Source organism: Eptesicus fuscus, chromosome 14, assembly GCF_027574615.1.
Source record: "Eptesicus fuscus isolate TK198812 chromosome 14, DD_ASM_mEF_20220401, whole genome shotgun sequence".
Classification (NCBI taxonomy): domain Eukaryota; kingdom Metazoa; phylum Chordata; class Mammalia; order Chiroptera; family Vespertilionidae; genus Eptesicus; species Eptesicus fuscus.
The window spans coordinates 8508475-8535878 of record NC_072486.1 but is presented as its reverse complement, the minus strand read 5'-3'; the positions used below and the strand labels follow the sequence as shown (position 1 = coordinate 8535878).

The following is a 27404-nucleotide window of genomic DNA, read 5'->3' as shown; positions in this document are numbered from 1 at the left end:
TAATGGGAGCTGTGGCTTCTTCCCCAAAACCAACCGGGACGTCCTGGGAAAAAGAAAGAATTATATCCGAGTTTGTGGAATTCTTCTTTTCCTTTTCCATTTTCCATTGTGTCTTTCTTGCCTAGGAAAATCCCCACGTCTCTGCCCAGCAAGTTAAGGTCCTGATTCTCCTTTTGTGAGAGAAAAACCTTTCATTCATCACCTGGAAGACCAAGGTATTTCCAAACAGAATTTAAGCCAACAGCACGTAGATTTTGAGTCTCTAAAAGCCGTCACTTGTGGTAGTTTCCAAACAAATTTTAGACTCAAAAGTTGAGAGTGAGTGGTGTAATCCAGTACCGGTGTGTCGGCTGAGAGTGTGGCTGTCCGGCTCTGTGCACCCCGCCTTTGTGCTTTCGGGCACATCTGTGCCCAGATCCTCTGGTAGAGAAAGAGCTGCTGCCTCGGCGGGTGACTGTAGGTGAACGTACAGAAAGCAGCGCCTTATGGGAATGGCCACCACGCGGCTGGATGACGGCACAGAACTTTCCCCGTAGCCCAGGGGACGTGCAGAACCGCACCCTCCCAACAGGGCTGCTGTACCCAGCAGGCTGCACCTCCGAGAACACAAAGGTACTGCTGGGGGCCTCGCCCTTCCCCTCTCGTGTTCGACCACTCAGCTCGGTGCCTCTGGGTCGTCCCCTCAGCCCAACGGCCGAGGAACATAGGGAACATCGGACCTGGCCTGCCAGGACCTCTCTTGGCACAGCGGGGAGCCGTGAAATTCGGCCCAAGCCGGCATACCCTAGCCCCAGCCCCCCTGCCTGTCATTTCCTCTGAGCAGCCACCTGTTTGGACTTGGTGGTGGATGGAGAGGCCTATGAAGGACCAGAGTGAAGATGGCTCTGATCTGCACCAGGCTCTCCCCACGCGTCACCCAGGGCCCCGCCCGGTGCACTGGAGGCGCCAGCGTGGGGATCAGGAAACGGCGTGCTCACCAGATTCAGTCCCTAGGGCATCCCGGACTCAGGCAATCAGAAATAGAGTGTTCAGGATTTATTAACAAACAGATTGGCAAAAGGGCAGGTCGTCTGGTCCTATCGCCACCCTCCCCCATTAGCACCCACCATGCGCCCGTCACCGTGGTCGGGGTCTGACATGCTAGCGGGTCCTCAGAGGCGCCTGACTCTTGGCTCCAACTCCGTCACCCTCACAACTACTCAGGGGCAGGAGACCTCCTGAGGCGGGCAGGGGAGAGGAGGCTCTGTGGGTGCCAGGACCACAAGGGTAAGCCACGCCCATTCCTCGGGGGGGGGGGGGGGCAAAGCAGCTCTGCCCACGGCGTTAGTCTCTGGAGGAGGTCAGCCTCGCCGTGGGAAAGCCCTGAGTGGGAACGCAGCGTCACGAAGGCATCGCCCTCCCTCTCAGCTAGAGCGCAGCCATGGTCTTGGTTGGCAGGGAGGCCCAGGAGAAAAAAGCCTGTGCTGAGTCTTCTCCTTGGCACCCACTGCCACCCCACACGGGGCACCGCTCAGTACCTACAGCTGTGAAGTGGGAGGGACCGCAGCACCTGGGGAGGTACCGAGGAGGAAGGCTGCAGGCAAAGCACTTGTTCATGGAGCATCTTCTCTGCACCACGTCCTCGACGGCTCGGTGAGGACAGCAGCGACAGCTCACTCCCCCAGCCGTCAGGGCCGGCGTTGTATGAGCTCCGTCATTCCTCTGGACGCAGGTTACCACGATCGTGGGCACTCAGGACCGTCTCTGCACGTATGTTTCCAGGAACAACATGGCTCACAAAGCCCACGCTTCCCCGTGAGACTGCACCAGCCGTGCAGGGAGCTGGCCCATCGGAGCATCTGTGAAGGCCCTGGGCCCCCGGCCGGCCCCAAGCAGGACGACACCCAAGACAGGTGACCGCAGAGTGGACGCCGCTGCCAGCGCCCTCCCAGGCCAGAGCCTCGGACAGGAAGGCGTCCTCTCAGGCAAGGACCAGCCGCTTCTCACCCTCAAAGCCGCTGGCCTCCTCGGGCTGCATCACGTTCCCATTCAGGCTGTTGGAGAAAAGGAAGAGGAGCAAAATGCAAATCTGATCACACCCTCCTGTGCTGCACACCCTTCGACGACTTCCCATTGCTTTTCGGATAAACACCCAGCTATGTCACCGGACACACACATCTCCTGTGGTCCAGTTTCCCGTCCTCCGCCCCTGTGGACCCTCTCCCACACTGTCTGAGCCCCGAGACACACAGCTCCTTGACATCACGCTCCTTCCGGCCTCCGAGCTTTTGCATATGCTTTTCCGCCTGCCTGGGACACCTTCCCTCCCACCTCTGCGGACTGACTCCTTAGTCATCTTATTTATTTATTTAATATATTTTATTGATTTTTTACAGAGAGGAAGGGAGAGGGTTAGAGAGTTAGAAACATCGATGAGAGAGAAACATCGATCAGCTGCCTTCTGCACACCTACTACTGGGGATGTGCCCACAACCAAGGTACATGCCCTTGACCGGAATCGAACCTGGGACCCTTGAGTCCGCAGGCCGACGCTCTATCCACTGAGCCAAACCGGTTTCGGCACCCAGTCATCTTTTATGGCTTACTTTCAGTGCCACTGCCTTAAGGAGACCGTCCCTGGAACCTCACCTGTGTTAGGTCCCCTTCCTAGCTTTCCCCTTTATAGCACTCACCACAATTTAATTAATAATTACTTGAATGATTTTTAAAAATAATTTTTAATGTTTTTATTGATTTCAGAGAGAGGAAGGAAGAAATAGAAACATCAATGATGAGAGAGAGTGTCATTGATTGGATGCCTCCTGCACGCTCCACACTGGAGATCAAGCCTTCAACCTGGGCATGTGCCCTGACTGGGAATCCAACCTTGACCTCCTGGTTCATGGGTCGCTGCTCAACCACTGAGCCACACGGGCTGGGTTTGAATGGTTTTTTTCACTGTGTCACCCTCACTCGATGACAAACCTACGAGGGCAGGTCCATTTCATTCGCCGCTGGATGGTCAGTGCCAACACAGCGCCCGGCACGCAAGCACTCGCTTATTCAACAAACGAACGAGGAGCAGCACTAGTTCCTGGGGACACGGCGGTGACCAGGACGCAGGCCCCACCTCACAGTCTGGAGGAGACGCCACGCAGGAAGCTGTGCCGTGCAGCGTGGGGACTGCTAGCAACAGCAGCTGCAGGAATGGACTGGTTCTAGGGACGGGGTCACGGTGTGAGGGTGGCTGGGAATAGATGGAATTGCCCTCCAGGGTACCTGGCTCACGGCCAGCGGTGCCGAGCACACACTGCCATCACCACAAGGGGTGGGCGGGGCTTACCAAATCTCCACGATGCCGGTGTTCTTCTGTAAGGCGTCCGCCAGCCGGGCGACCCCCTTGGCTGTGATCTGGTTCTGGATAAGCCTGGAAGAAGGACACAGGTCGTCTGTGTCAGGTACACAGTGCGGATCAACCCCGCCCCCTTCGCCGGGGTAACTGACAGGATGGTGGGGGGAGACGGGGTCGGGGAGAACTGAATCCTCATGACTTATAACCTGGCTAAGATCATCTACATCCAATCCAGCCTTTGAAATGCTTGTTTTCTCTGTTTTTTTATAGTGAGCATCATATATCCGTGTGTTCCCACAGAGACAGTTTAATGGGTGAACACACATATGTGTGTGTGCTTGGCCCAGGTCCCTGCAGAGGAGCCCAATCGGAAATGTCTGGAGACCACAACAGATACTCAGACGCACGCCAGGGAGTAGGCAGGCAGGTCTCCTTCCGGGGGGTGAGGGAAAGGCAAGGCAGTTTTTAAAGTTTAAGTAGCAACCAGCTGGCCATTCTCTCCTTTGGGGGGAACAAAGCCTTCAAGAGGGGGCCATGCCCTCCCCGCCGTGAGAGCGAGAGAGGAGAAACAGTCCCGATGCCACTCGGGGCCCCAGGGGGGAAGCAGTGATAATTACATTGGGCAGCAGCGATCCGAATGAAGCAACGGGTGCAGACCGCTGGGGAGCCCCGGCAGTCCCCGAGATGCTCCCCTGGGCAGCTCCCTCCGCACCCCACTGGGAAATGGGTGCAGCACGAGGCAGCGATGTGTCTGCCTTCATCACGGGCTCACCCCTCACTCCTGGCCATCTGCAGAGTGAGGCTACTACTGAACTTGACCCTGAGATGTCCTGGGCTTTGGCCCAAGGAGGCAGCCCTGCCTAAGTGTGAAGGGGCCAACCCCTTAAAGAGGCGGCAGATCACAGTGGTTAAAGGTTCCTCACACGCACTCCCCATTTCCCAGCTACGGGTCCTTGAAGAAATACACAGGCTATTTGCCTCAGTTGCCTAATCTGTAAAATGGGAATAACTAAGAGAATCTTCCTACCCGCAGCGTGTGAGGTTTGAATGGGACGACGTGTTTGAAGCCGTTCTCGCAATCCGTGCCACGGTGCCCAGGGGAGGGGAGCCCTTGTCGCCATCACTGCGAGCGCGCGCACACAGGACAGTGGCAGCAGCCTGCAGCTGGGACCCAGGGCTCCAGCCACCTCTTCCCAAGGCTGGGCCCCGGGCCCCGTGCAGAGGTGATGACCTTCTAACAAGCACGACTACATGTCACGACATTTCTGCCAAAAGCAAAACTAGCACCTGGCCGTGGGCGCAGAGTTCTGCATTCAGTCCAACTGCGTTCAGTTCAGCTCTGCCGCGTTCTAGTGACTTCCTTCACGGCAGCCCCCACTGACTGGCCTTGCGGGGGGCGGGTGAGCTGCTTCCAGCCCAGACTTGGCAAGAGGCCGGCTGTGCTCCGGCTGTGCTCAGGCACACCCCCCCCAGGCTGCCTCCACCAGGGCCCAGAGAGCTGAGCTGGCGCAAAGCAGCCCAGACTCCCTCCCCAGGCCTGGCCAGCTCGCTTCCCCCTGGGGGCTGGCCTGGCCTCGGGAAGGGCAGAAGAGAAAATCTACCGGCCAGGAAAAAGAAAGGAAACCAGCCAACCAAACAAAATTATGTAAACGAAGCACAGTCTGGCTGTTTCTACCGAAACTGACACGGCGATCTAAAGCTCATAAGGGAATGCAAGGGGCCCAGAACGGCCAAGACAACCCTGAGGACGAAGAACACGGCCAGAGGCCTCCCGTTCCCGAGTTCCAAACTCTCCAGGAAGTGACCCTGACCCATCAGCACAGTGCTGCTGGCACAGGGCGAACATGTGCATCCGGGGACTAGAAGAGAACGCCCAGGAATAACCCAAGAAACGCTACGTTTGTGGTCAACTGGTTTTCGGCCAAAGTGCCAGGGCCATTGGAAAGGGGACGATGGTTTTTTCAGCGAGTGGCGCTGGGACAACCACGGGCAAGAGAACGAAGCTGCACCCCGTCATCTCGTTCCACACGCAAAAATCAGCCCCACGTGGACCAAAGACCAAAACGAGAGAGCAAAGCCACAGCACTTCAAGGAAAAGCTGGGGGTCACCCTCTGGGACCTGCATCAGAAAACGGCTTCTCGGAAAGCGACCTAACGCACAAGCAGCCAAAGGGGGAAACAGACAGACGGGACTTCCCCAAATTCAAAGCTGCTGTGCTTCAGAGGGCACCGTCCAGGAAGTGAAAAGCCGGAGCCGCACTGGGTCTCTTCCCCTCTGCGGCCATCGCACAAGCGCCCGCGGTCAAAACCAAGTTCAATCTCTGTGGCCTCTGACCGGCGCCAGAACCGTCCAGGGCGTGTCCATGCTCCTTCCCGCATTCGCATCATCCTCTTCCAAGGAGCTGAGGCAGAGGTGCGGAGTTCGACCCACGCCGGCCCGAAAGGGTGATGAAGTTCAGGTGTGTGAGGACACTACGAAGGGCCACAAAGTGGCAGGAGGTCCAGGTTTCCAGGAAGAAATACGTGGTCTCCGTTGGAGGAGTGCGGCGGGAGGGAGCTAACGGTACGCCGGTTCACATGGGCATCCCCAGCACGGCCACTATCACTCCACTAAAGCTGGACAGAGACCACAGAGATCCTCAAACAAAAAGCCAAATCACACCACATAGGAAGGGATAAGGGCAAATACAAGGAAGAAACTATTTTGTTTTAAATATATTTTTACTGATTTCAGAGAGGAAGGGAGAGGGAGAGAGAGAGAGAGAAACATCAATGATGAGAGAGAATCATTGATCGGCTGCCTCCTTGCACACCCCACACTGGGGATTGAGCTCACAACCCGGGCATGTACCCTTGACCAGAATCGAACCCAGTGCCTTTCCGTCCATAGGCCAACGCTCTATCCATTGAGCCGAACCAGCTAGGGCACAAGGAAGAAACTATTGAGATGATACAGGAATAACCTTATGTACAACTTTCATTAAAAACACAAAAGTGAGAAACCCCACAGAGAGGAAATATTTGCAAATCATATCTATAATAATAAAAGCATAATATGCTAATTGGACCAGATGGCTGAACAGCAGAACCACCGTCCAGACGACCTTCCCGGATGGAGCCCGGGCTGCAAGGGCCGAGCCCCTTGCATGAATTTCGTGCATCAGGCCTCTAGTACCTAACAAAGGTCTGGTACCCAGACTATATCAAGAACTCTTACAACTCAGCGATAAAAAAGGCAAATAATCCAATTAAAAAACGGGTAGAGGATTTAGAGACATTTCTCCAAAGAAGATACACCAACAGCCAACAGCATCATGAAAAGACACCCACCATTGTCTGTCATCAAGGAAACGGCAGATCAAAACCACAACGAGACACCACACCCACTAGGAGGGCGAGATTCAGAAAGATGGACGAGGACAAGGGTTGGCGAGAATTTGGAGAAAGGGGAACCCTCCTGCATGGCTGATGGGAATGCAAAGTAGAGCAATGGCCTTGGAAAACAGTCTGGCAGTTCCTCAAACGTTAGTGGTGATCACGTGACCCAGCAATTCCACTCCTAAGTAGACACCCAAGAGAAATGAAAATGCGTGATCACACACAGGCATGTACATGAATGTGCACAGCAGCATTATTCATGACAGTAAAAAAGGAGAAGCAACCCAGATGTCCACCAGCTCACGAATGGACATATAAAACGTGGAATGTCACCCCTCCATAAAAAGCAGTGAAGTACTGATATGTGCTAGAATGTAGGTGAACCTTGAAAACGTACACTATGAAAGAACACAGAGACAAAAGGTCACGTGCCGTGATTCATGTCTATGAAATGCCCAGGTCAGGCAGAGTAGAGTAGTGGTTTCGGGACCAGCGGGGGAGGGGAAGGGCGGGGAACGAGTGTCTAATCATACAGGTATTGGGGGGTGGGGGCGGGTGGGTAGGTAAAACTGTCCTAGAATTAGATAGTAGTGATGATTGCACAACCTTGTGAATATACTAAATACTACAGAGGTGAATTAAAAGGGTGAATTGTATGACATATGCAGTTTAAATCAAACATTTTAAAAAGCAGCACAGTGTGGAATCCCACGGTTCTGAGTTACCATAAATGTTTCAGCGTCTGGTTGACTTTCAACATCTCTGCCATGCTCTCTGCCACTTCGTCGTCGAGTTCATTCTGGGTGAGCCTGGAGAGGAAAGGGGGCGTTGACTCGGGGAGCCCTCTCTGGCGCACCTTTCTAAAGGAGTTCTCAGCCTTTCGGAAGGACTCGGGCAATTACCAGAATATTCTCAGCGACGTGTTCCAGTGCAAGGCCTGCGCGAGGCTCTTTCCTCCTCCTGTCGAAATGCCGTTGGAAGCCAGACTGGGAAGGAAGACACGCGAGGGGGATTGTCACAGAGGCTTTGGCCTCCGCAGCCAGAACAGCCAGGAGACTCTGGCTGGTGGCCGGCACCCACCCAGGCGCTGCTGCTCCAGGGCACAGGCTCGGAGCCTGAGGTCAGGTGGGGAGACCGGGTCACGGTGCAGACCGGAGGCGGAGGCCTGGCCAGCTCTGCTTCAGGGGCTGACATCCTCGCGAGAGCTGGCAAAGTCTCCTGTCCTCCTAGAGCAGGGACTGCCACTGTCCCACGTCTCTGATTCATCCCAGGGGCCGGAAGAACGTGAGCAGCGGGGGGCACCGAGGCTCTGAGGTTTGGCCAGAAGGACAAGGGGTCCCCTCTGTCCCAGCACCCGCCTTGAGAATGAGGAAGGGCAGGAATCCGCTGCCCAGTGTCCCTCTCAGTGTATCTGGACTTAAGAATTCCTCCTACCCCGACGGGGCAAGGGGACACGGCCGAGGGGCTGGCAGTGTCCTATGCCTCGGCCTGGGGGGGTGGTTATATGGGTGGGCGCCTGTGTCACATCACCGAGCTGAACACAGAGCCGTGGACTTTACTCATTTAATGTAATGTCTCCTATATGTCCATAGAACGTTTAAAAAGAAACACACACACACACACACACACACACACACACCTCATTGGGAAAGCCAGCCGCCCTCTTCCCTTCGGCTCCTCCCCTGCGACCCCAGGGACACACGAGTGACCGGCTGGCCCCTGGAGTCCACAGGTGTCAGACAGAGCAGTTACCTGAGGTTGGTCAAGCTGGGGTGGTTCCTCAGAGCCTCTGCGAAGGCCTTTGCTCCTTCATCGCCGATCTGATTGCCCCACATCCTGAGGGCAGAGGCAAGACAGTGAAAGGGAGCGCCGGCTCCCCCTGGCCTGCTGGTGGGGCCACAGCGGGCTGTCCACTTGCAGGCGGGCGTTGCTGCTCCATCCCGGGAGCTGTGGCCTGGAGCCAATTCCTACGCCAGCCCCTAGTGAGCTGTCAGCCCCATAGTGAGCTGTCAGCCCCATAGTGAGCTGTCAGCCCCGTAGTGAGCTGTCAGCCCCGTAGTGAGCTGTCAACCCCATAGTGACCTATCAGCCCCATAGTGACCTATCAGCCCCATAGTGACCTATCAGCCCCATAGTGACCTATCAGCCCCATAGTGACCTATCAGCCGCTAGTGACCTATCAGCCCTGTAGTGAGCTGCTTGGGGTTTCAGAGTCAAAGGGACACGTCAGGATAAAGAGCATTTCCCGGGCAGAAGCCAGTGGGGCCCCGAGCGCCCCGTGAAAGCTCCTGTGCCTCCCCACGGCTTGCCCAGCGGCCCTGTTGGTGTATTAGGAACAAGAAGCCCAGCAGGTGCTCACGGACAGACCAGGCGGTGCTACGCACACACGCACGCAGTTGTCTCTACTCACCCAATTTCCAAGATGGATTTGCTGTTCTTCACAGCCAGGGCGAGACACTTTCCTCCCTCGCTGGTTATCTGGTTTTTCCCCAGTCTGCAGAGAGAGAGTTGAGCCCGCGTCAGCCTCCTGCTGGGAGGGGACTCAGTCACCCTCATCCCAGCACAGAGCCCCTCTGGTCCCTCTTGGGGGTGTGGCCTTTCTCTGGGACCCACAGCCGCTATGCCCTACACTCCCACTCGGAAGGACCCAAAGGCCAGAGGAGACCAGTCAGGATTCCTCTCCAGGTGATGGTAACAGTCTGCAGAAGCTCAGCGACCGGAGCGGTCCCTGGGGTTCTTTAAGCGACCTCTGAGCGTCACTCATTTCCATCAGCAGAGTGAGGAGGTGCTGGCTGCAGCCGCAAATGGCCAAGGTGCGTGTCCCATCTCCAGGCCTGCTGCTCTGTCACCGGGTAAGGCAAGCTCCCCCTTGCAGCTAGATGCGTGCTATGGTCTGAATGTGTGTGTCCTCCCAAAAGTCGTGTTCCACAATCCCAACCCCCAGGGTGATGGCATGAGGAGGGGGGGCCTGTGGGAGGTGCTTAGGTCATGAGGAGGGGGGGCCTGTGGGAGGTGCTTAGGTCATGAGGTGCTTAGGGCCTGTGGGAGGTGTTTAGGTCATGAGGTCATGAGGTCAAGCAGGACTGGGGTCAGTGGCTTATAGAAGAGGCCCCTCTCCCCCTTTCCCACCAGGTGAGGACTCAGCGAGGCCCCGTCCATGGACCAGGATCGGGCCCTCACCAGACACGTAATCTGCCACCACTTTGGTCTTGGACTCCCCAGCCTCCAGAACTGTAAGAAATGAATGTCAGGTGTTTATAAGCAGCCTAGCTTATGGTCTTTTGTAACAGAAGCCTGAAGGCTAGGCTGGTGTGGTTCAGTGGTTGAGCATCAACCAGGAGGTCACGGTTCGATTCCCGGTCAGGGCACATGTCCGGGTTGTGGGCTCGATCCCCCGTGTGGGGCGTGCAGGAGGCAGCCAATCAATGATTCTCTCTCATCACTGATGTTTCCATCTTTCTCCCTCTCCCTTCCTCTCTGGAATCAATTAAAATATAGATGTAAATATAGATAGATACAGATAGATATAGATATATATAGAGAGATGTAAACATATAGATATAGATATTTTAAAAAAAAGCCCAAAGAGGGAAAAGGACCTCCAAAAAGGGTGAGAGCTGTGGCCTTTCTTCCTGTCATTAATTCATGTCATTAATTAAAATGCCAAGCTTTCCAGCCACCAATGGCAGGAGGTCCCTCCAAACTCCAAGCCTCACCCACAGTTAATAAATCCTGCACGTGGCCAGTTCACCTTCCACACACAGGTCTCCCAACTCACCAGTAAGGCCCAGGGCAAGCAGGAGAAGGCTTTAGGGTGAGTCTTCACGGTGACATTTATTTGTCTGAATGAAGAGCCTGCCACGCCCGCCCCACTTACTTAAGGTGTGTGAGGCCTGTGCACTCATCCAGGATCCTGGCGACGTACCCGGCTCCGACATCAGTGATCTGGTTGTTGTACAAGCTTCGAGAGAAAGCACAGTCAGAGAACGTGATGGGTCCCGATGTCACCTTAATGAGCCCAGTTTTAAAAACTGAGTATGTGCCGTCTGGGTTGAAAGAAGAAAGAAAGGGCACGTGGGGACCCGAGTTTGGGGCTCCGGGGCCTCACAGGCTGGGTTCAGAGCCGCTCTGCCGCGTCCCAGCTTTATGACCTGCGGCAAGTTCCGTAACGCCCCTGTGCCTCGGTTTCTCCGTCGGTAATACTGGGGTGAGAATGATAGCTCCCCGACAGGGCGGTCATGAGGACTGTGTGAGATCACTCCAAGCCCTCGCACGTCACAGAAGAGCTCAATGAATGACAGGGGACGGGCATTTTGGGATGAAGATGCTGATGAGCATCTTGACGGGGGAAGTTTCTGAGTAGCGGACCTCCTCAGGGTCTGCCTTGCAGTCATTTTGCCACTTGACACCAATTCAACAAATCGCCCCAAGAAGTGGGAAGTGGGGGCTGTACGGGATGCACAGAGCTCCGAGCTGAAAGGAGCCTCGAGTCTGTGCTCCCATGTCTTCGCTGCTCAGGGAACTGAGGCCCAAAGAAGCTGATTAAAATCAATTAAAAACACAGCGGCCGTGGGGCTGGCTGTGCGGGCCCACAGTCTCTTATCTCAAGCTCCAAAATTCCAGACTCTGAAAACCCAGTTTTTCGTCACTACTTTGGCAACTGATATGGAGCGGCTCATGGTCCCCATCCCAACTGGCTTGAATAGTCATACGTTTGGCTGCAGAAATATGAAAGTATTTAAAAAGGGGGTCCCGCCCTAGACCCCACTGGCCATGTCACCACTGCTCAGCACGTGCACTGGATTCTGACCTGTGTCTTGCCCCCGGGTTCTGGCCGAGGGGTCACGCGCCCAGAGCAGTGAAGTCTGATGAATCAACAGTATTCTACTGTTTAGAAAACGAGCCCTAGATACCTTCTCATTGCACGCCCCCGGCCACCACGCGTAAAGCCACTCGCCTACATTACCAGGATCCCAATGATACAAGCGAGGAGGCTGCGGCCCAGCGTGATTTCCCGACTTGCTCCAAGAGCGGGCTGCTGGCTGGACCCAAAGCAGAACCAGGACTCCTGGTTCCCCGTCCAGTGCTCTTCCTGTGCCCTTGGCCATCAGTCCCAACCATCTGATGACTCACGGGAATGGCCATCTCCTGCTGCTCTGTATTTTTACTGCATAGCCAGCCCAGGGTTCTTGGGAAATACGTACCCTAAAAACGTCAGAATTTTGTACTTGGTCAGCTCTTCATAGAGCACCTTGACCCCACTGTCAGTGACCTGGTTCACGCTGAGTCTGAAGGAAAAGAGCAGAGAAAGTTACACATCTGAGCAGCTGCTCACTAGGAGGGGGCATTCACTCCACCGGGATGCAGAGGCCTCCAGGTCCTGGCCTTTCCCAGCGGTAAATGCCCCGAGAGGACGGCCGGAACAGTGGGCCACGCAGCTCCCAAAGCGCCTGGTCACCGTGGGGCCGACAGACCCACCCAGAGCCAGCCCCTGGGCGAGGCTGCAGCTCAGCCCTGATTCAACTCAAGGACAACGGGGGACGCAGGAAGGCCACGTGCGGACAGCCACCTCTGATGCCCTGCGTTCGGGGGCAGCCTCCGTGAGGAGGAGCCAACATGTAAACAAATGGTTTTGGCTGTGTTCCAATAACACTTCTCCTACAAACACAGGCCCAACTGGGCCACACGCTGACCTTTTTAGTAAGTAAAAGGCTGAGGAGATAAAAGCTTGATTTCTAGGCCTCATCCAAATGACCAGGTCAGACACTCTGGGCCTCTCCCCCAAGGGTACCCGCCTTGGTGCTGGGACACAGTGTGTACCCACATGCACTGCCATCCCCATATCTGTGCTTTCTTAGAAACATTACCCCCCCCCCCATTTTTTTTCAGCTGGGCACATGTGACCAAGTTATGCCCAATGAAATCTAAGCAGAAGACTCATTAGCAATAGCTGAGGAGACTTCTTCAAACAATGAGGTGTATCCTTCTTTGCCCTTCCTTCTTCCTGGTGGCTAGGATGTTGACGGAATGGCTGGAGCTTGTACAGCCATCTTGGGCCAGGAGGTGGAAGTCAGGTAGTGAAGGGGCAGGTAGTGAGGGGGCAGGGTAGCAGGCAGAAGAGCCTGGGCTCAAATCCCCTAGGCTCTCCAGAAATGCACGAGCCAAGTAAAGGAGAACTACCCCGCCCCCCAGGAAAGATCTACAAGGTGTATACAGGAAATGTATAGAATCTATTAGAAGAAAGCAGGCTGGCCTCTCCTTTCTATATATATAAAAGCCTAAGCGACTGAATGATCAAACGACCGGTTGCTATGACACGCACTCACCACCAGGGGAAGATGCTCAACGCAGGAGCTGGACCCTGATGGTCAGTGCGCTCCACAGACAACCTCCCCCTGGCCGGCCTGCCCCGATTAGCCCGATAGCCCGCCAGGCCGAGGGACACCACCTGTGCATGAATTTGTACACAGGCCTCTAGTCTTTAAATAATCAAACAGGAAGCTAATCAAGAGTCAACAATAAGAGTCATTGTTTTTTACTGAGATCCCTGGAAGCTCTGGCTTTGATCATGGGAAGCAGCTAATGCTAACTAGCAAAAACTCTGCCTTTTATTTGTTTATTGGTTTTGAATTTATTGGGGTGTGTTAAGAGGATTAAATTCGGTAACATTTGTAATGACTTCACCCACTCTCAATAAATGCTGATTGATCTTACAGTTGACCTTTGAACAACATGGGTTTGAACTGTGCAGGTCCACTTATATGTGGATTGTTTTCAATAAATATATTGAAAAAAGTGGGGGCATTTATGAAAAATTTAAAAACTCACAAATGTTATAGCCTAGAAATATTGAAAAAAATTAAAAGAAAGATATATCATGAATGCATAAAACATATGTATTTTCTCTTCCTTATGACTTTAATAACATTTTCTTTTCTCTAGCTTACTTTAAGAATACGGTGTATATAATACATGTAACATACACAACATGTACAGGGGTGGGCAAAAGTAGGTTTACCGTTCATATGGAAAATAATACAATAATTAATAACAATACAATTATAAACTGTGTTTTGGATATTCACTGCTGTAAACCTACTTCTGCCCCATGCTGTATTGATCAATTGTTTATATTCTCAGTGAGTCTGCCAGGCAATAGTAGGCTATTAGTAGGTAAGTGTTTGGGGAGTCAACAGTTATATGTGGCCCTAGCTGGTTTGGCTCAGTGGATAGAGCACCGACCTGCGGACTGAAGGGTCCCAGGTTCGATTCCAGCCAAGGGCACATGCCCGGGTTGCGGGCTCGATCCCCAGTGGGGGGGTGTGTAGGAGGCAGCCAATCAATGATTCTCTCTCATTATTGATGTTTCTGTTTCTCTCCCTTCCTCTACAAAATCAATAAAAAATGTACATATAAAAAAAAAGTTATATGTGGATTTTTGGCTGCAGGGGGTCAGCATCCCTAACCCCTGCGTTGTACAAGGGTCAACTGTACTGCAGTTGCTAGGATACGAGCATCTCCTCAGGACACTGAGGCTCAGAGAGATCAAGCAACTTGTTCAAGGACACCCACCGTTGTGGGTCTGCCTGACTTCAAAGCTTTGTTCCTTGACCAATGTCACCCCAATCAATTTAATAAATAATAATAATAATAATAATTAAAAAAGCTTTGTTCCTTGCTCTCAGCCACCCTGAGATTCAGAAGGTCTGGAAGTTCCCAGACCAGTGGTGGTGACTCGCAGGGTAATCCAGGAGACCCCACTCCGTGGCTCTAGTCCTGGTGTCGCCCGGCCCGGCCCACCCCGGCCCGGCCCGCCAGTGCTCCCGGTGCCCGGCGGCCTCACCTGATGACCGTGAGGCAGCTGAAGCAGGGCTGCAGTTCCCGCACGCCGTAGTCGTTGAGGTTGTTGTTGTCCAGATCGAGGGCCAGCCGCTTGCGGAAGTGGTGCAGGACGAAGGCGAGGGCGCTGCAGTCGGCCGAGCAGGCGTTGCAGTAGGTCAGCTTGAGGTAGTTGGCGCAGATGCCCTTGGCCGCCAGCTGCCCCACCTTCTCGCTCTGCGTCTCGTAGATGCAGCGCAGCATCCAGATGAAGGTGGGCATGGCCTGCACCTGGTTGAAGCCCCCAGACCGCGTGCGGGGCAGGTTCTTCAGGTGGGTCCGCAGGCTGGCGAACAGGTGCGCCCACAGGGCCCGGCGCTTCCTCCTCAGGGCCGCGGCCGGCACCAGGTGGCGCAGGAGTTTGTGCTTGGCCTTGGACAACAGCCCGCACAGGAAGAGGTTGGTGAACTGGAAGTGGTCCTTGTTCCTGAAGGGGTCGTCCCCCGCCGGGCCGCGGGCCCCCAGGCACTGGAAGGGGAGGAAGCGGGGCGAGCAGGCCGCCGCCGCCTCCTCAGGGGGCACCCACTCCTGGAAGAACCTGAGCAGCGCCCGCGTGCCCACCGTGGCGTCCACCACGAGGGAGAAGGCGGTGAAGAAGGCCTGGAGGGTGGTGTGGAAGAACTCATAGGACTGCTGGTCCTCGCCGAGGCCCGGCTCGGGCACGGCCCGCAGGAAGCCCAGCTGCAGGTCAGCCTCCCGCAGGGCGCAGGCCCGCACCTCCTCCTGGCTGAAGGCAAACAGGTCCCGCTCCATGCCCCCGCGGGCCAGCCGCCCCAGCGCGCACAGGGTGGCCCGGCCGGCGCGCAGGGCCTCCGCCTGGCTCTGCGTGTTCCTCCGCACCAGGCTGGTGGGCCGCGTCCTGTTCAGGTGGACCTCGGTGGCCAGCAGGAAGACATCGGTCAGGGTCACCGCGCAGTCGGGCAGCTCGGGGGCGCCGTCGCAGGCGCCGTGGAAGTGCTGGAAGCAGCGGAAGATGATCCAGCAGAAGAGGGGCACGGCGCACAGGCTGCAGAGGTTGGGGTTGGCCTCCAGCTGGTCCAGCAGGCGGTCCTGCGTGGCCCGGTCGGGGAACATCCTCCCGGCGTAGGCCCGCAGGTGGCCGCGGGAGAAGCCCCGCAGCAGCACCTTCTTCCGGAGGAGCTGGCGCGGGATCTCGACGCCCGTGCGGGCCGTGAGCAGCTTGGTGGCCCCCTTGAGCAGCACCCCGCTGAGCAGGTTGGCCAGCAGGACCAGGGGGTGGGCCGGCTCCCAGGGCGACGAGGTGTCGGGCACGCGGCTCAGGTCGAAGTCCGAGTGGAGCTCGTCCAGGCCGTCGAAGGTGAAGAGGGCGGCGTGGGGGAAGCGCAGCAGGAAGGCGAACACCTCCTCGGGGTCCTGCTCGGGGTAGCAGCAGTGCTTGAAGAGCAGGTCCTGCAGGCTCAGCGCGGCGCCCTCGCTGAAGCAGCTGAACATGCGGCAGCGGAAGTGGAAGGAGAACTTGAGCCGCGCGTCCAGCTGGCCGGCGGCCCAGAGGCTCTGCAGCCGCTGCAGCAGCACGGACTTGCCCACGCCCGCGTCGCCCGAGACGAAGATGGTCTCGCCCTGCTCGTTGAGGACGCCCGTGGACGGGTCCAGGAGGCGGGCCAGGCTGCCCAGGCTGCCCAGGCTCTCATTGCTGAAGCTGACCAGTTCCATGAGGGTGTCCGTGTACATCTCCTCCAGCATCACCTCCTCCTTCTGCGAGTAGCACAGGATGAACTTGGAGTCGCGGCCCAGCTGGTGTCGCAGCTTCTGGATGTACCTGCTCACTGGAGGGGGGTGGGGGGGATGGGGTACCCGCAACCGGGGGTGGGGGTGGGGGTGGTGAGAGGGCCCAGGAGAGATGGAGGCAGAGAGAGAGAGAGAGAGAGAGAGAGAGAGAGAGAGAGAGAGAGAGAGAGAGAAGCAGAGACCAAGCCATCAAACGGAGGCTGCAGGAGAAACAAGCACACCGATAACCCCACAGCCTGGACCCTGAGGCCAAGGGCAAGGATGCCACAAACGCAGGCCCTGAAGAGCCTCGAGGAGCCAGAGCTCCAGGATCTGCAGGTCGTGGGCCCTGACCGCCCTGCCTGACCTCAGACTTGGCCAGCCAGAGGGTGACGGCTTCAATGGGCCCAGAGTCCTGGACAGGCTCCCCGGTCCTCTGCACAAGTGGTCATGACAACTCCAGCTGAAAACTGAAGCCCCCTCACATTCCAGGGCCAGGCCCCGGGCCCGCCGCCCCACCCACCCCATCCCCGGGGCCCTGTTCGACTAGCTGGAGCCAGACCCCATCGAAACCCGTCCGTTGAGAAATTGCCCTGACCTTCCTATGGCTAATTGTGCTGCTCTGGAAGCCACACGCAGTCTCCCAGAACCACATGCCGAGGCTGTCGGTGACGAAATGAGCATCGGATGTTGCTCTGGATGACAAAGGAGCTGCGTCTCCTCTGAATCACCCCCAGTGAGTACGCGAAGATGAAACCAGCCTTCTTACCCGAGGAAGGGCACACCGGCCCTGTTCCCAGAGGAGACCTGGGCAGCACTGATGTTTAGCATGTGCCCCACGGTGACCCCTCTGCCTGCCCCAGGGGCGTAGACGCAGTGACATGCTTACATGGGCGCCACGCTCTCCGCAAACCAGAGCTCGGAAAGGGGGCTCACACCAGAAGGGAGTGGGCCTTCCCCACACTCCAAGGTGTCCCAGGCCCTGGCATCCAGCACACTGCCCTGGCCCATGGACACCTGTTGCCTAAGGGGGTGGAGCTTTGCAAATAAGGACTGGCCGTCAGGGTGGCAAGAGAATACGCTGCCTAGAATCACACCTGGAAAGATTTCTTAAAAGGAAGAAAAATGCAACCTTGAACTTGTGCAGCTGAGACTAGGAAGAGGTCCGAAGAGAGGCATTCCCACACTTCCATGGGCCCCTGCACAGAGCAGGCCCGCTGCGTGTGGCCACTTCCATGACAGCCCCCGGGGCTGCACGTGGGCGACAGGGACAGCTCTCCTTTGCTATAAGGAGCACAGCACCCGGGCAGGAAGGCAGGGCTGGCCGTGGTGGACCAGCTTCCTGTCCTCTTGAGCCTTCTCCCTACAGCCTTTCCAAACCTCCACACACACACAGTCCACCCTCCCCCCCACCCCCCCACCCCCCACACACACACCCTGCCCCGCTGACTCATACCTGGATCAGTGTTGACAACAGTTTTGCTCTGGATGCGCTGGGAAGGGGAGAAGCCGATCTCCAACAGCCAGGGCCTGAGGTCCACGTAGGCATCTGCGAGCTGCTGGAGCACGTAGAGGAGGAACTCGGACACCTCCTCGCCCTTGCTCTGCACCAGGTCCAGAATTTTGCGGACCTGGTGGCGGCACAAGCATGAGGGCGTGAGCGTGGCGCTAGGGGTGCGCTCCCATGGGAAAGGCCCACACCACAGGGCCCACGGCTCTTACTGCAGCCTGGGGCTTGACCAGCCAGCCAGCCAGCCAGCGGAGATGCTATGCCTCGAAGGCCTAGAAGCTGTGGACTGGGCCACCTCAACTGGAAAGAAAGCCACGCAGCTCTACAAAACCACGAGGCTCCCGTGGGCCTAAAGGTGAGGTTAGACTCACAGCTGGAGCTGCGCCCACCTCTGGAACGTGCTCGGTGTCCCCTTTCCTCTCTCAAACTAGCACTACTGCTCTCTAGGAATGAGTCTCAGGGGAGAGCGTCACCCCTTCGGCGTATGTGGGCACCGGGCCACCCAGCAAGGGGACAGTGGACCCCCACGTAAGTCATCCCGTGAGAAAGGCTTTTTATGTTATTAAAAGCGAAGGGGGGAAGTTACAAGAGTGAGCTACTGTGCTTCCCCAGAAACCCTCCAGGTCTCTTGTGAGTGCAGCCCAGATGACCTGGGATCCCGTGGCACACAGGTCTGTCCCTCTCCAAGCAGGGAGGAGTGCGGGGTCTTGCCGATTTCATTTTTCAGATGACACAAGGCTGGGGTGGAACGAAGGGCTGCTCAGACCTCCCACCGTGGCGTGGGGAGAATTCTTTATTGTGGGCCCGGCTTCGAACGCAGCCATTCCCGGACCCGAGGGCCACGCTCAGAGTCTAAGCAGTGAGCAGCTCCCCGGCGCTGAAAGGCCCTGATCAGGGGTGGGGACCGTCCCGCCCACCGGCCGTGTGAGGCCCACGAAATCATTTGGTCTGGCCCTGCCAAGGCAGAAAGGGCGAGTTAATGAAGTGTTTGACCGCAGAGAGCAGGCTGATTTTTCCGTTGATAATTCTGCGTTACCAGCCAGCGAAGGATGCTGTAACTACCCAAGGGGCCCTTGGCAGAAAAGCGGTTCCCCACCCCTGCAACGCCCCAGCGGGTGCTTTATGCTTGTCTTCTCCTCTCCCGCCTCCTCATTTAAAGTGAAGTTAGGAATGGGCTGGGGTGGGGGTGGGGGGGGCAGTGCGCACGGCCAGGAGAGGGATGAGCGGCTGCACGCCACAGGAACACAGAGGAACAACACGTAATTGTGTAATAAGCCCATCACGCAAGGCTTTATGTTCTAGAAATGGCTGCGGTGGCAAATTGTGCCCAACGTACTTGGCGTCCGGCCAAGGCCCCCCCCCCCCCCCCGCCCATCCCCCCCCCCCCCCAGCACCTTGTCGGGCTGCGTGGGGCAGGCGCCCACGATCTCCGCGTCTTCGGCCGAGAAGTAGTCACTCTCCAGCAGGTTGTCCACCAGACACTGCGTGTTGCGGATGTGCGTGACCAGCAGCTCACGGTTGGTTTTCAACAGCTGAATGTGGGAGTGAAGAGGCTGCGGCGGGGCGGCGTCCATCTCCCCGCGGCCCCGCTTCTCCATGGCTAAAGCAGCAAGGGGCTCCGGGTCCCAGGTCCATCCTGGCTGCCCGTGTCTTCCCGGCGGAGGACCATCGGGACCCAGGGCCCCTGCCTCTCCGTGCGGCCCCTGAAGAGACGATAGCAATCACCAAGAAGGCCTGGGCCAAAGGGTCCCCCTCACCCCCCACTCTGGTCCCGGACCATGTCTACCCAGAGCGGGCGGGAGTCACGCTTCACACAGCGACTGAGGCCACTGAAGGAAACATCCTCGTGGACATGCGTGTGCTGGTGGGTGCCATTGCTAAGGCGGGTGATCGGAGGTAAGCAGACCTTTTTGTTTGCTTGTCTTAGCAAAACTTGTAAATAATTGTTTCTATTTTAAAGTGTTCCTCAATACTAAATGAGAATAGAGATGAAAAAGTATATGATTTTCCATAAAAAGGCGAACTGGGACTGGGAGCCTCTCCAATACCATAAACAGTCGGTTCCCACATGTTTTGTATGTTACATGTATTACGTACTGTGTTCTTGCAAAGTGAGTGAGAGAAAGGAAAATACTGTTAAGAAAATCATAAGGAAGAGAAGATACACTGACAGCATTTACTGAAGAAGAATCTGCCTATACGTGGACCGGCGCAGTTCCAGCCCATGTTGTCCAAGGGCCGATGGTACCTGTGTTTTCTGTACCTTCCCCATCATCGCGTGTTTCTTGGAAGCACCGAGACCCTCTTCGGAGCTGCAGAAGCTGGTTTCCGACAGAGGCTCTGCTCACCTGGCTTTCAGTTTGTCAGGAAGAGTGAGACCCACCGACCAGCCTTTGCTCTGTGAAAGCCTCGCGCCTGAGAATCCCACGCGCCAAACCGAGGATCAAAGATGATGCTCAATGGTAGCGCCTGCCTTGGCGAGGCCCTGCCTGCCTGAGCCATCAAGGCCAACCTGAGAGCCTTCAACAGCTTCCAGTCACACGACAAGATGCTGTCACCCAGGGGACCGAGGCAGGCTGTGTCTCCTGAGGGCTGTGTTGAGAATGGATGGGCACAGAATGGTCAGCGCTCACACCGAGTAGGCGCGCTGCTGGGCCCAGCACGGGTCCAGTGCTCTCCTCTCACCGGGAGAAGCAGGATAACACGGGTTAGATGTGGTCTCTAAGTCGGCCGGGCTCATCAGCAAGTTAACCATCCTCCCCGTGCCTCAGTGTCCTCACAATGAGAATCCCTACCTCCAAGTGGTACTGTACGGACTAAGTTAATATTCACCAGGTGCCTAGATCAGGGCTGGCCTACAGCACATACTCGGTAACGATCGCCTCATTTAATCTTCAACCACTCCGTCCTTAGGTCACTGGTCCTGTTGGTTTACAAACCAGGAAACGGAGGCGCACAGAGGTTAAGGAGCTCCCTCCCTGCCCTCACAGGGTTTACAGTCCGGCGGGGCAGACAGTGTGGTGAGCACCGGGGATGGGTGAGAAATGGACGGAGAGGGCCGGGGCATCCACAGCGCTCCTGCAGGCTGCTTGGCCCCTGGAGCCCTCTGCAGCGGAGGGAGACGTGGGTAGAGCCCCTGTCTTTTAGGGAATTTGAACTTGAGACATCCAGAGGGTCCCAATAGCCCCTAACACACGAGTGTTGGGTCAAGGCCGGCCACTGCTGAGGGACATAGCCTCCAGGTCACCCAGGCCTGCCAACCCTTCTCCCAGGTGTCAAGGGTGGTTTCCGACTCTCCCCGGGGAGACCGCCTCTCTCTTGAATAAGGTGGGTTCTGGCGGACAGGACCCGCGGCCTCCTCAGACTGTCTGCCAGAAAGAAGAGAGGGACACCAGGTGTGTTGCCATGAACCCCTTGGAGATTCAAGGACAAAGTGGTGATGGGAACAGCTCGCCAGCTGCCCCACGGCAATCGAACAGGAAGCTGGCCTCGGGCACACGCCTCGCAGCACGGACAGAGCTGCACGGAGGATGCGTCGCACAGCGGGTCACCTCGAGTGGCTCCTGCTTTCCCGGCTGCACAACCCACCCCAACGGCAGCTCCCTCACACTCCCAGGCTCCAGGAACCCAACAAACTCGAGCCACCATTCTTCAGGGAACCCTGACTCTCCTGGTTGGCTTTTGTCTTTTGTGGGATTTTCTTTTTTTAATCTACTCATGTTCCTTGTTTTGTTTTCCATCTCTTCACCTGGAACACAAGTCCAGTCCCGTCTGCCTCTGCCATACCAGAAAACGAAGAGCCCCCTCGGCGAAGATTTAGCAGATGGATGAGGCTACAATTATTATTTGAAGCTTTTAAGCTCCATTAACACTCATTTTTCTTGAAGTATCTGAAAGCACTTCATTCCTCAGAATTTCCAAGCAGATTCGAAGTCTCTCTCAATCTCTCCTCTCCTTTTTGCTCTGCCTCCCTGCTCTCTCCCTCCATCTCTCTGTCTCCTTTTCTCTCTCTCTCTTTTCTGACAGCCTGCACTCCGGACACAGACGCTGCCACCCTGACTACAGAGAAAGGCACGCAGAGAGAGCCGACGGGAGTCCTGGGCCAGACAGGAACACAGCCAGCCTTTCACAGCCGCCAGGACTTCCGGGAAGCCACGTGCCTGGCTCCTCATTTCTCGGAGCCAAGCATGTCTTTCTGGTCAATAAACCCTGCTGGTTGCACGCAGAGCCAGCCCCGCCCTGATCTGCTGAAACCACGGACTTCTGGAATAGAGCAGAGTGCTGTCCAACACCCCCATTTTAGAGACGAGGAAACTGAGGCCTGGGAAGGGCAGAGGCCTGTCTGGATCAACTAGTTCTGGAGCCCAGGTCTCAAGTGCTTCTTCTGCTTCCCTCTGGTTAGAGGAGCTCCCTCAGCAGCTGAGGGTGTCATATCCCCCGCCCTCCGCCCCCAGCAGAGACGCCGATCGGAATGGGGCAAGGACAGGGACTCTACCTCACTCTGGGCCTCCCCTCAGCCTCTCTCCCACTGGAAACTCCCAGGGCGCTTTATCCCCACCCTTCTCAGAGGACGTGGTACTTTCTTTCCTAAATTCCCCCTTCGCATGGATGGGCGGTGGCAGTGAGGACAAAGACTCTAGGACCAGGAGACCCGGTTCCAATCACCCGCTGTGTGATTTGCACAAATGATAGCACCCTCCTGGGCTCCCGTGCTCTTACCCGCAAAATGCAGAGATAGCAGCACCTACTCGTGGGACCCCCGTGAGGATTCATGAGTGCACACACACACACACACACACACGACCCTCAGAACAGCGCGGTCACATTGCAGGCACTTAGCATGACCGAGGAGCAGGGGGTCTAGGCCAGGACGTCCGTCTGCTTCCTCGTTGAGGCCCAGCATTTGATTATGAGAGACAGTGTCCAGCTGGCCAGCCACTATCTCCCGCAGAGACACAGAGGAAGCCAGGTAAAAAAGGGCCAACTGAATGAACCTGGCACGGGGCACTGCCACAGCAGGTGCCTCCTCGGTGCCCACCGAAGGAACCTGTCGATTTCCAGAGCTCACAGGCTCTCGGGGCGTGTCACGCGCTGAGTGAGCTACCGGGGAAGTTCCGATTTGCAGGCCCCAGTCGTTTTTACTGCTCTACGTTTAACGAGTTTGCCCAGAGCCCAGTCTGAGCTCCCAGAGCACCGTCCTGGCACGGAACCCCCTCCTGCTGTGCGACAGTGGCTCCCGCAGTGCCTTCCGGGGCTGCTAGGTCCTCGTTGACTGCCATTCTCCTGGGGGTCCCAGGTTTTGAAAACCAGAGCTCCAAAAGCACCCTGCTTGGTACTCATCTCTGAGGGGCCAGTGAATACAGACACCTCAATGAAGACAGACGGCCGCGCCTGGAACCCGCCCCGGCCTGGAGCTCTGTGAGTGGATGTAAGTGCTTCGGTGGAGGAAAGGGCGGCTCAGCCACAGGTCCGGAAGCCAGGGGACATCTGGAGACGGCAGTGAGGACCGACACAGAGGGTGTCTGGGTTTCTCAAGTGAAAGGCACGCCGCAAGAACAAGATGTATCCGTCACTTCAGAGGCCGGCGGTGAACGTGGCCTTGGGTACAAAAACACTCTGCTGATCGCTGGCCAAGACACTCAGCCCGAGACTGATTCTCCCCACCGGAATGTGTGTCCACACGCAGCCACTGTCTGGGACACAGTGCGCCCCGCCGCTGGGCCGGAGGGCACCTGCGACGTGTCGGGGCGACTCCCAGGGGCACTGAGAGGCTGGGAAGAGGGCAGGTGCTCCCGAGGCGGCACACCCTGGGCCTGGACCGCCCAGCCAGCCGAGACACACCTGACCTGCTACTGCCTCTCACTCGGTGACCTCACGACAACGTCCCAGGAGCGAGGGGGGAGGGGGCCGTGTGGGCCCCTCCTCACCAGCGGGCACGCACTGTGAGCTCTCGGCCCCTCACCACTGGAGGCTTTTTCTGTGACCTGAAAGCTTCCAAATACAGAATTTCCCCCCCTAAACCCTGTGCCTTTTAAGTGTATGCAAATTCCCCGGTGAGCTACTGGGGTGTAAGGAAGAGGGTGAGGAGTAGGGAACTTTTTAAGAGGTGGTGAGTACACGTGGAAAAGTCCACTGCACCTTTTTTTTTTTTTTTTTAGTTTTGTTTTAGCTTTTTATTTTTATTTTTTTTAAATTACTTTATCCACTGCACCTTTGATGGGATGGTGTTTAAGTGCTGTCATGCCCACCTGAGCCCCGTCCTGGGGACTGCCAACCCCCGTTTCTGTCTTCCCAAATGCCCCACACACCTGTCTGGGGGAAGGCTATTTCAGATGAGTTATCTGAAAATAAACATCACGATCCACTCGAATAACATTAGTTGATAGCAGGATCAGGGTTCCCCCAGCCTACCCCTGTCAGGAGCCAAGAGTTGGTCAAAGGATTAACTCTGACCTTACTTCAGTAAGTTACTGAAACTAGGCACACTTCCTCTTGCCTGAGGACAAAGCATTCCTTCTGTAGCAGCCCCCACCCCTCCTAGGCACCTCCCCTTCTAGAAACCACATATAAGGAACACTGTAAAAAATAAAATTTCGAGGCTTGATCAGAAACCCCTTTGTCTTGCCTCCATTCTTTGCGTCCCTTGTCTGTCTCTCATTCTCTTAGGTGCGCCGCCTCGGTACCCCCGTTAGAAGACCCCGCTGGCCGGGGCATTTCTGGCGCCCAACGTGGGGCCCGAGGGTCGGCTCTCCGGGGAACATCTGCACATTGGTCCGGCCGGACACCCTCTTGAGTCGCCGCGGAACTCGCCGTGAGTGAAGACTCGTCCCTTGAGTCGCCACGGAACGCCCGTGAGTGCTCATTCTCTTAGGTGCGCTGCCTCGGTACCCCCGTTAGAAGACCCCGCTGTCTGGGGCATACCCCACCCAGTGGCTATTAGCTCACCCAGTGTAAGCAATGGCTGAGGTTAAAAGTTGCAAATCTGGGGTGGATTCACAAGCAGGAAGTTCTTCGGAAGTGGGGCCCTGGGTCCAGAGACACAGCTCTACAAAGAGCATCAACAAGCACTCCTGTCCTGTCCCGTCAGTGTGACAGGAGCTGAGCATGGAGGCTGGGGGACTCCCCGAGCGCTGGTTCCGTGCTTAGCAAATGGGAGCCTGCTCCACACCCTGGGGGCAGCACTTGCTGCCTGGTGACTTGGGGCCAGTTAGTTAACCTCATTGTGCCTCTGTTATCTCATCTGTAAAATGGGGGAAATGATCTACTGCATAGGATTGTTGGAAAGATTAAATGAGCTAAAAAAAAAAAAAAAAATGAAGAAGAAGAAAAAACAAAGTCCCAAATCTAAAGCCTTTGGAGCAATGCTGTACACAGCAAGTCGTGTAAGTGTTGGCCATTATTATCCAGGGTCTATCAACCAGGTCAGCTGCATCATCATTTAATTCCTTTCAAGCCTCCCACCAACCTTCCAGATAGGTAGAGTTAGCCCCATTTTACAGATGTAAACCGGGGCTTGTGAGGATTAAGTACCTTATTTAAAGCAACACAACTAGGAGATGACAAGACAAGCCCCTGAACCCAAGTAGTCATCATAACCATTATTAACATAACTAGTGGCCCGGTGCACGAAATTCGTGCACATTAAAAGGGAATTGGAGGAAATATTTTAATATTGCTATTTGCCCTTTCTCTATAATAGAAGTGTCAGAGATGAAAGAAAATTTGTAAAATGTATATGTCGCTGTTTGTATTTCTAATGACTTGACAGTGCTGCTGTTACTACCCAAGTGACCATCGATGACATATGGAGTGGATACCAGGGTGAAATATTCAGCTGGAATGCAGGTCATTGACAATTGTAGGATGTGGGTCCCCTCCTCCCCAAATTCCTGTTTTTGGTCTTCCAAGAATTCATTGTTCCTGGGCCCAGAGCCAGGAGCAAAACACCAGCAGCCTAGGTGCGGCCTAAGGATGCTGCCAGCGATTCTGGGACCCTGCAGAAATTCTGGGACCCTGCAGGCGACTCCGCTTTCCTGGGAGCCCATTTTATTGGTATGTGTGGTAATGGGGTGGAGGAAGCCTCCAGGGGAAGGGCCAGTCTCTTTCATCAAGAAATTCATTCCTAACACATGGAGTAAAACTGTATTCCAGAGCCATTCATAAGTCCTCTTGGTGGGAAGCAGCCTGAGAGCCCAGACCTCAAAGCACCCAGGTTCCTCCTCTGGGCAGGGAGGAGGAGGGCAGGGGAACAGTGTTTGGAGGGAGATGATTTTTTTGGACAAATACTTTCCCTCCTCCGGCTGGACTAAATAACTGCCAAACACGAGTCCCCACGGCTGTGCCTGAGACAGCGCCTGCCACGTGCCACCTGCCCAGGCATTTAAGACACATTTTCTCATTTAACTACAGAAGCGCCAGGACAGCTACAGTGTTAACCCCCACTGTTCCGGTAAGGAAACAGGGGCTCCAGAGAGTCACATAACTTGCCCGTGGTCACATGCCACATGTGACAGATTCTGAATTGGGGCTCACCTTTGATGGGCTCCAAAGCTTGAACTTACTTCTCTCCTTTCCACAAAAATAAAACCTACTCCTCAGACCCTTTGGACGTCCACGCTTCTCCTAGGTCTCAGGTGTCGTTTGTTTTCAATCCGCCTTTCTTATCTGCCCTGCAAATTCGGCAGAAGCCTGTCTCTTGTCCAGAGGCCCTGCTTGGGGGGGATCACCGCCCCCAGCATCTACCCCAGGGTGAGGCGGGTCCCTCCTGTGCGCTCCTAAAATCCATGGTAGATTATGGTTCCCTGGACATGGTAAGTCTTAGGTGTACTTTTAGCCTGACGGGCCTGTGGCAAGCTTCATCCTTACAGCAGGAAACCTAGAAGTTCACTGGTTTCCCCCAGCTAAATGTGGAATGCCAGCAACTGAGGCATTTCCCAGAATGCAGAGCCAAGTGGGCAAGGTACCCGCATTCCTCCTGTTTTTCACAGTGCGCCCAAAGGGTGGAGAGCTGGGGCTCTTTTGGACACACCCCTTCTTTTCCGCGCAGGAGGCCGGAGGGAAGCCAGCCGCCTGGCTGCACGTCGGGATCGCCCGGAGAGTTTCCACGGGGCAGAGGCTGGGTCTCACGCCCAGGGGCTCCGATGGAACCGGTCAGGGGTGCGGCCCGGGCATCTGGGTGTTCAAAGCCCAGGAGATTCTAAGGTGCAGGCCGGGCTGAGCAGACCCGGCCCGACCCCCGCGGGACAAACCGCTCCGCGGAGGCTCAAGTTCATGCCTCCGAACTTTCCCCGCGCTCCTCACTCCGGGTTTCTCCGCCCCGCGCCCCGGGAGCTCTCCCGGAGCCGCTCTGCGTTCCGCCCGCACGCGGGACCCCGCCGCCCCGCGCTCAGGACCCCGGAGCCGTCGGCCCGCGAACACCCGCCCCGGCGCTGGGACTTACGTGGCCGCCAGGTTTGCAGAGCGGGGCGCGCGGGCCGGGCGCGGAGGACCGGGCGAGGCCTGCAGCGGAGGGGAGCGGGCGGGAGCCGCCGCCCGGCCGCCCCGACCGACCGGGAAGTGGGGGAGGCAGCGGGGCCGCGC

The 27404-nt window shown here is 56.2% G+C and overlaps 1 protein-coding gene across 5 annotated transcripts; it reads right to left on the bottom strand.

The window, feature by feature from the left end:
- Window positions 1-1301: 1301 nt before the first annotated feature.
- On the bottom strand, window positions 1302-27404 carry NOD1 (nucleotide binding oligomerization domain containing 1). 5 transcript variants are annotated; one of them, XM_008147610.3, is made up of 12 exons: window positions 27265-27403; window positions 19220-19528; window positions 17772-17946; window positions 14553-16374; window positions 11914-11997; window positions 10587-10670; window positions 9120-9203; window positions 8462-8545; window positions 7612-7695; window positions 7435-7518; window positions 3323-3406; window positions 1302-2033 (listed from the first exon to the last, which is right to left on the bottom strand). In XM_008147610.3, exons 2-12 carry the CDS (start codon window positions 19421-19423, stop codon window positions 1961-1963), a joined length of 2862 nt encoding a protein of 953 aa, XP_008145832.2. In that variant the 5' UTR covers window positions 19424-19528; window positions 27265-27403; the 3' UTR covers window positions 1302-1960. The 5 variants fall into 5 exon arrangements, with proteins under 5 accessions (XP_008145832.2, XP_054581879.1, XP_054581881.1 ...); XM_054725904.1 differs by lacking the exon at window positions 1302-2033 and adding an exon at window positions 2722-3197 and having other exon boundaries at window positions 27265-27404; XM_054725906.1 differs by lacking the exons at window positions 1302-2033; window positions 3323-3406; window positions 7435-7518; window positions 7612-7695; window positions 8462-8545 and adding an exon at window positions 9890-9940 and having other exon boundaries at window positions 9140-9203; window positions 27265-27404.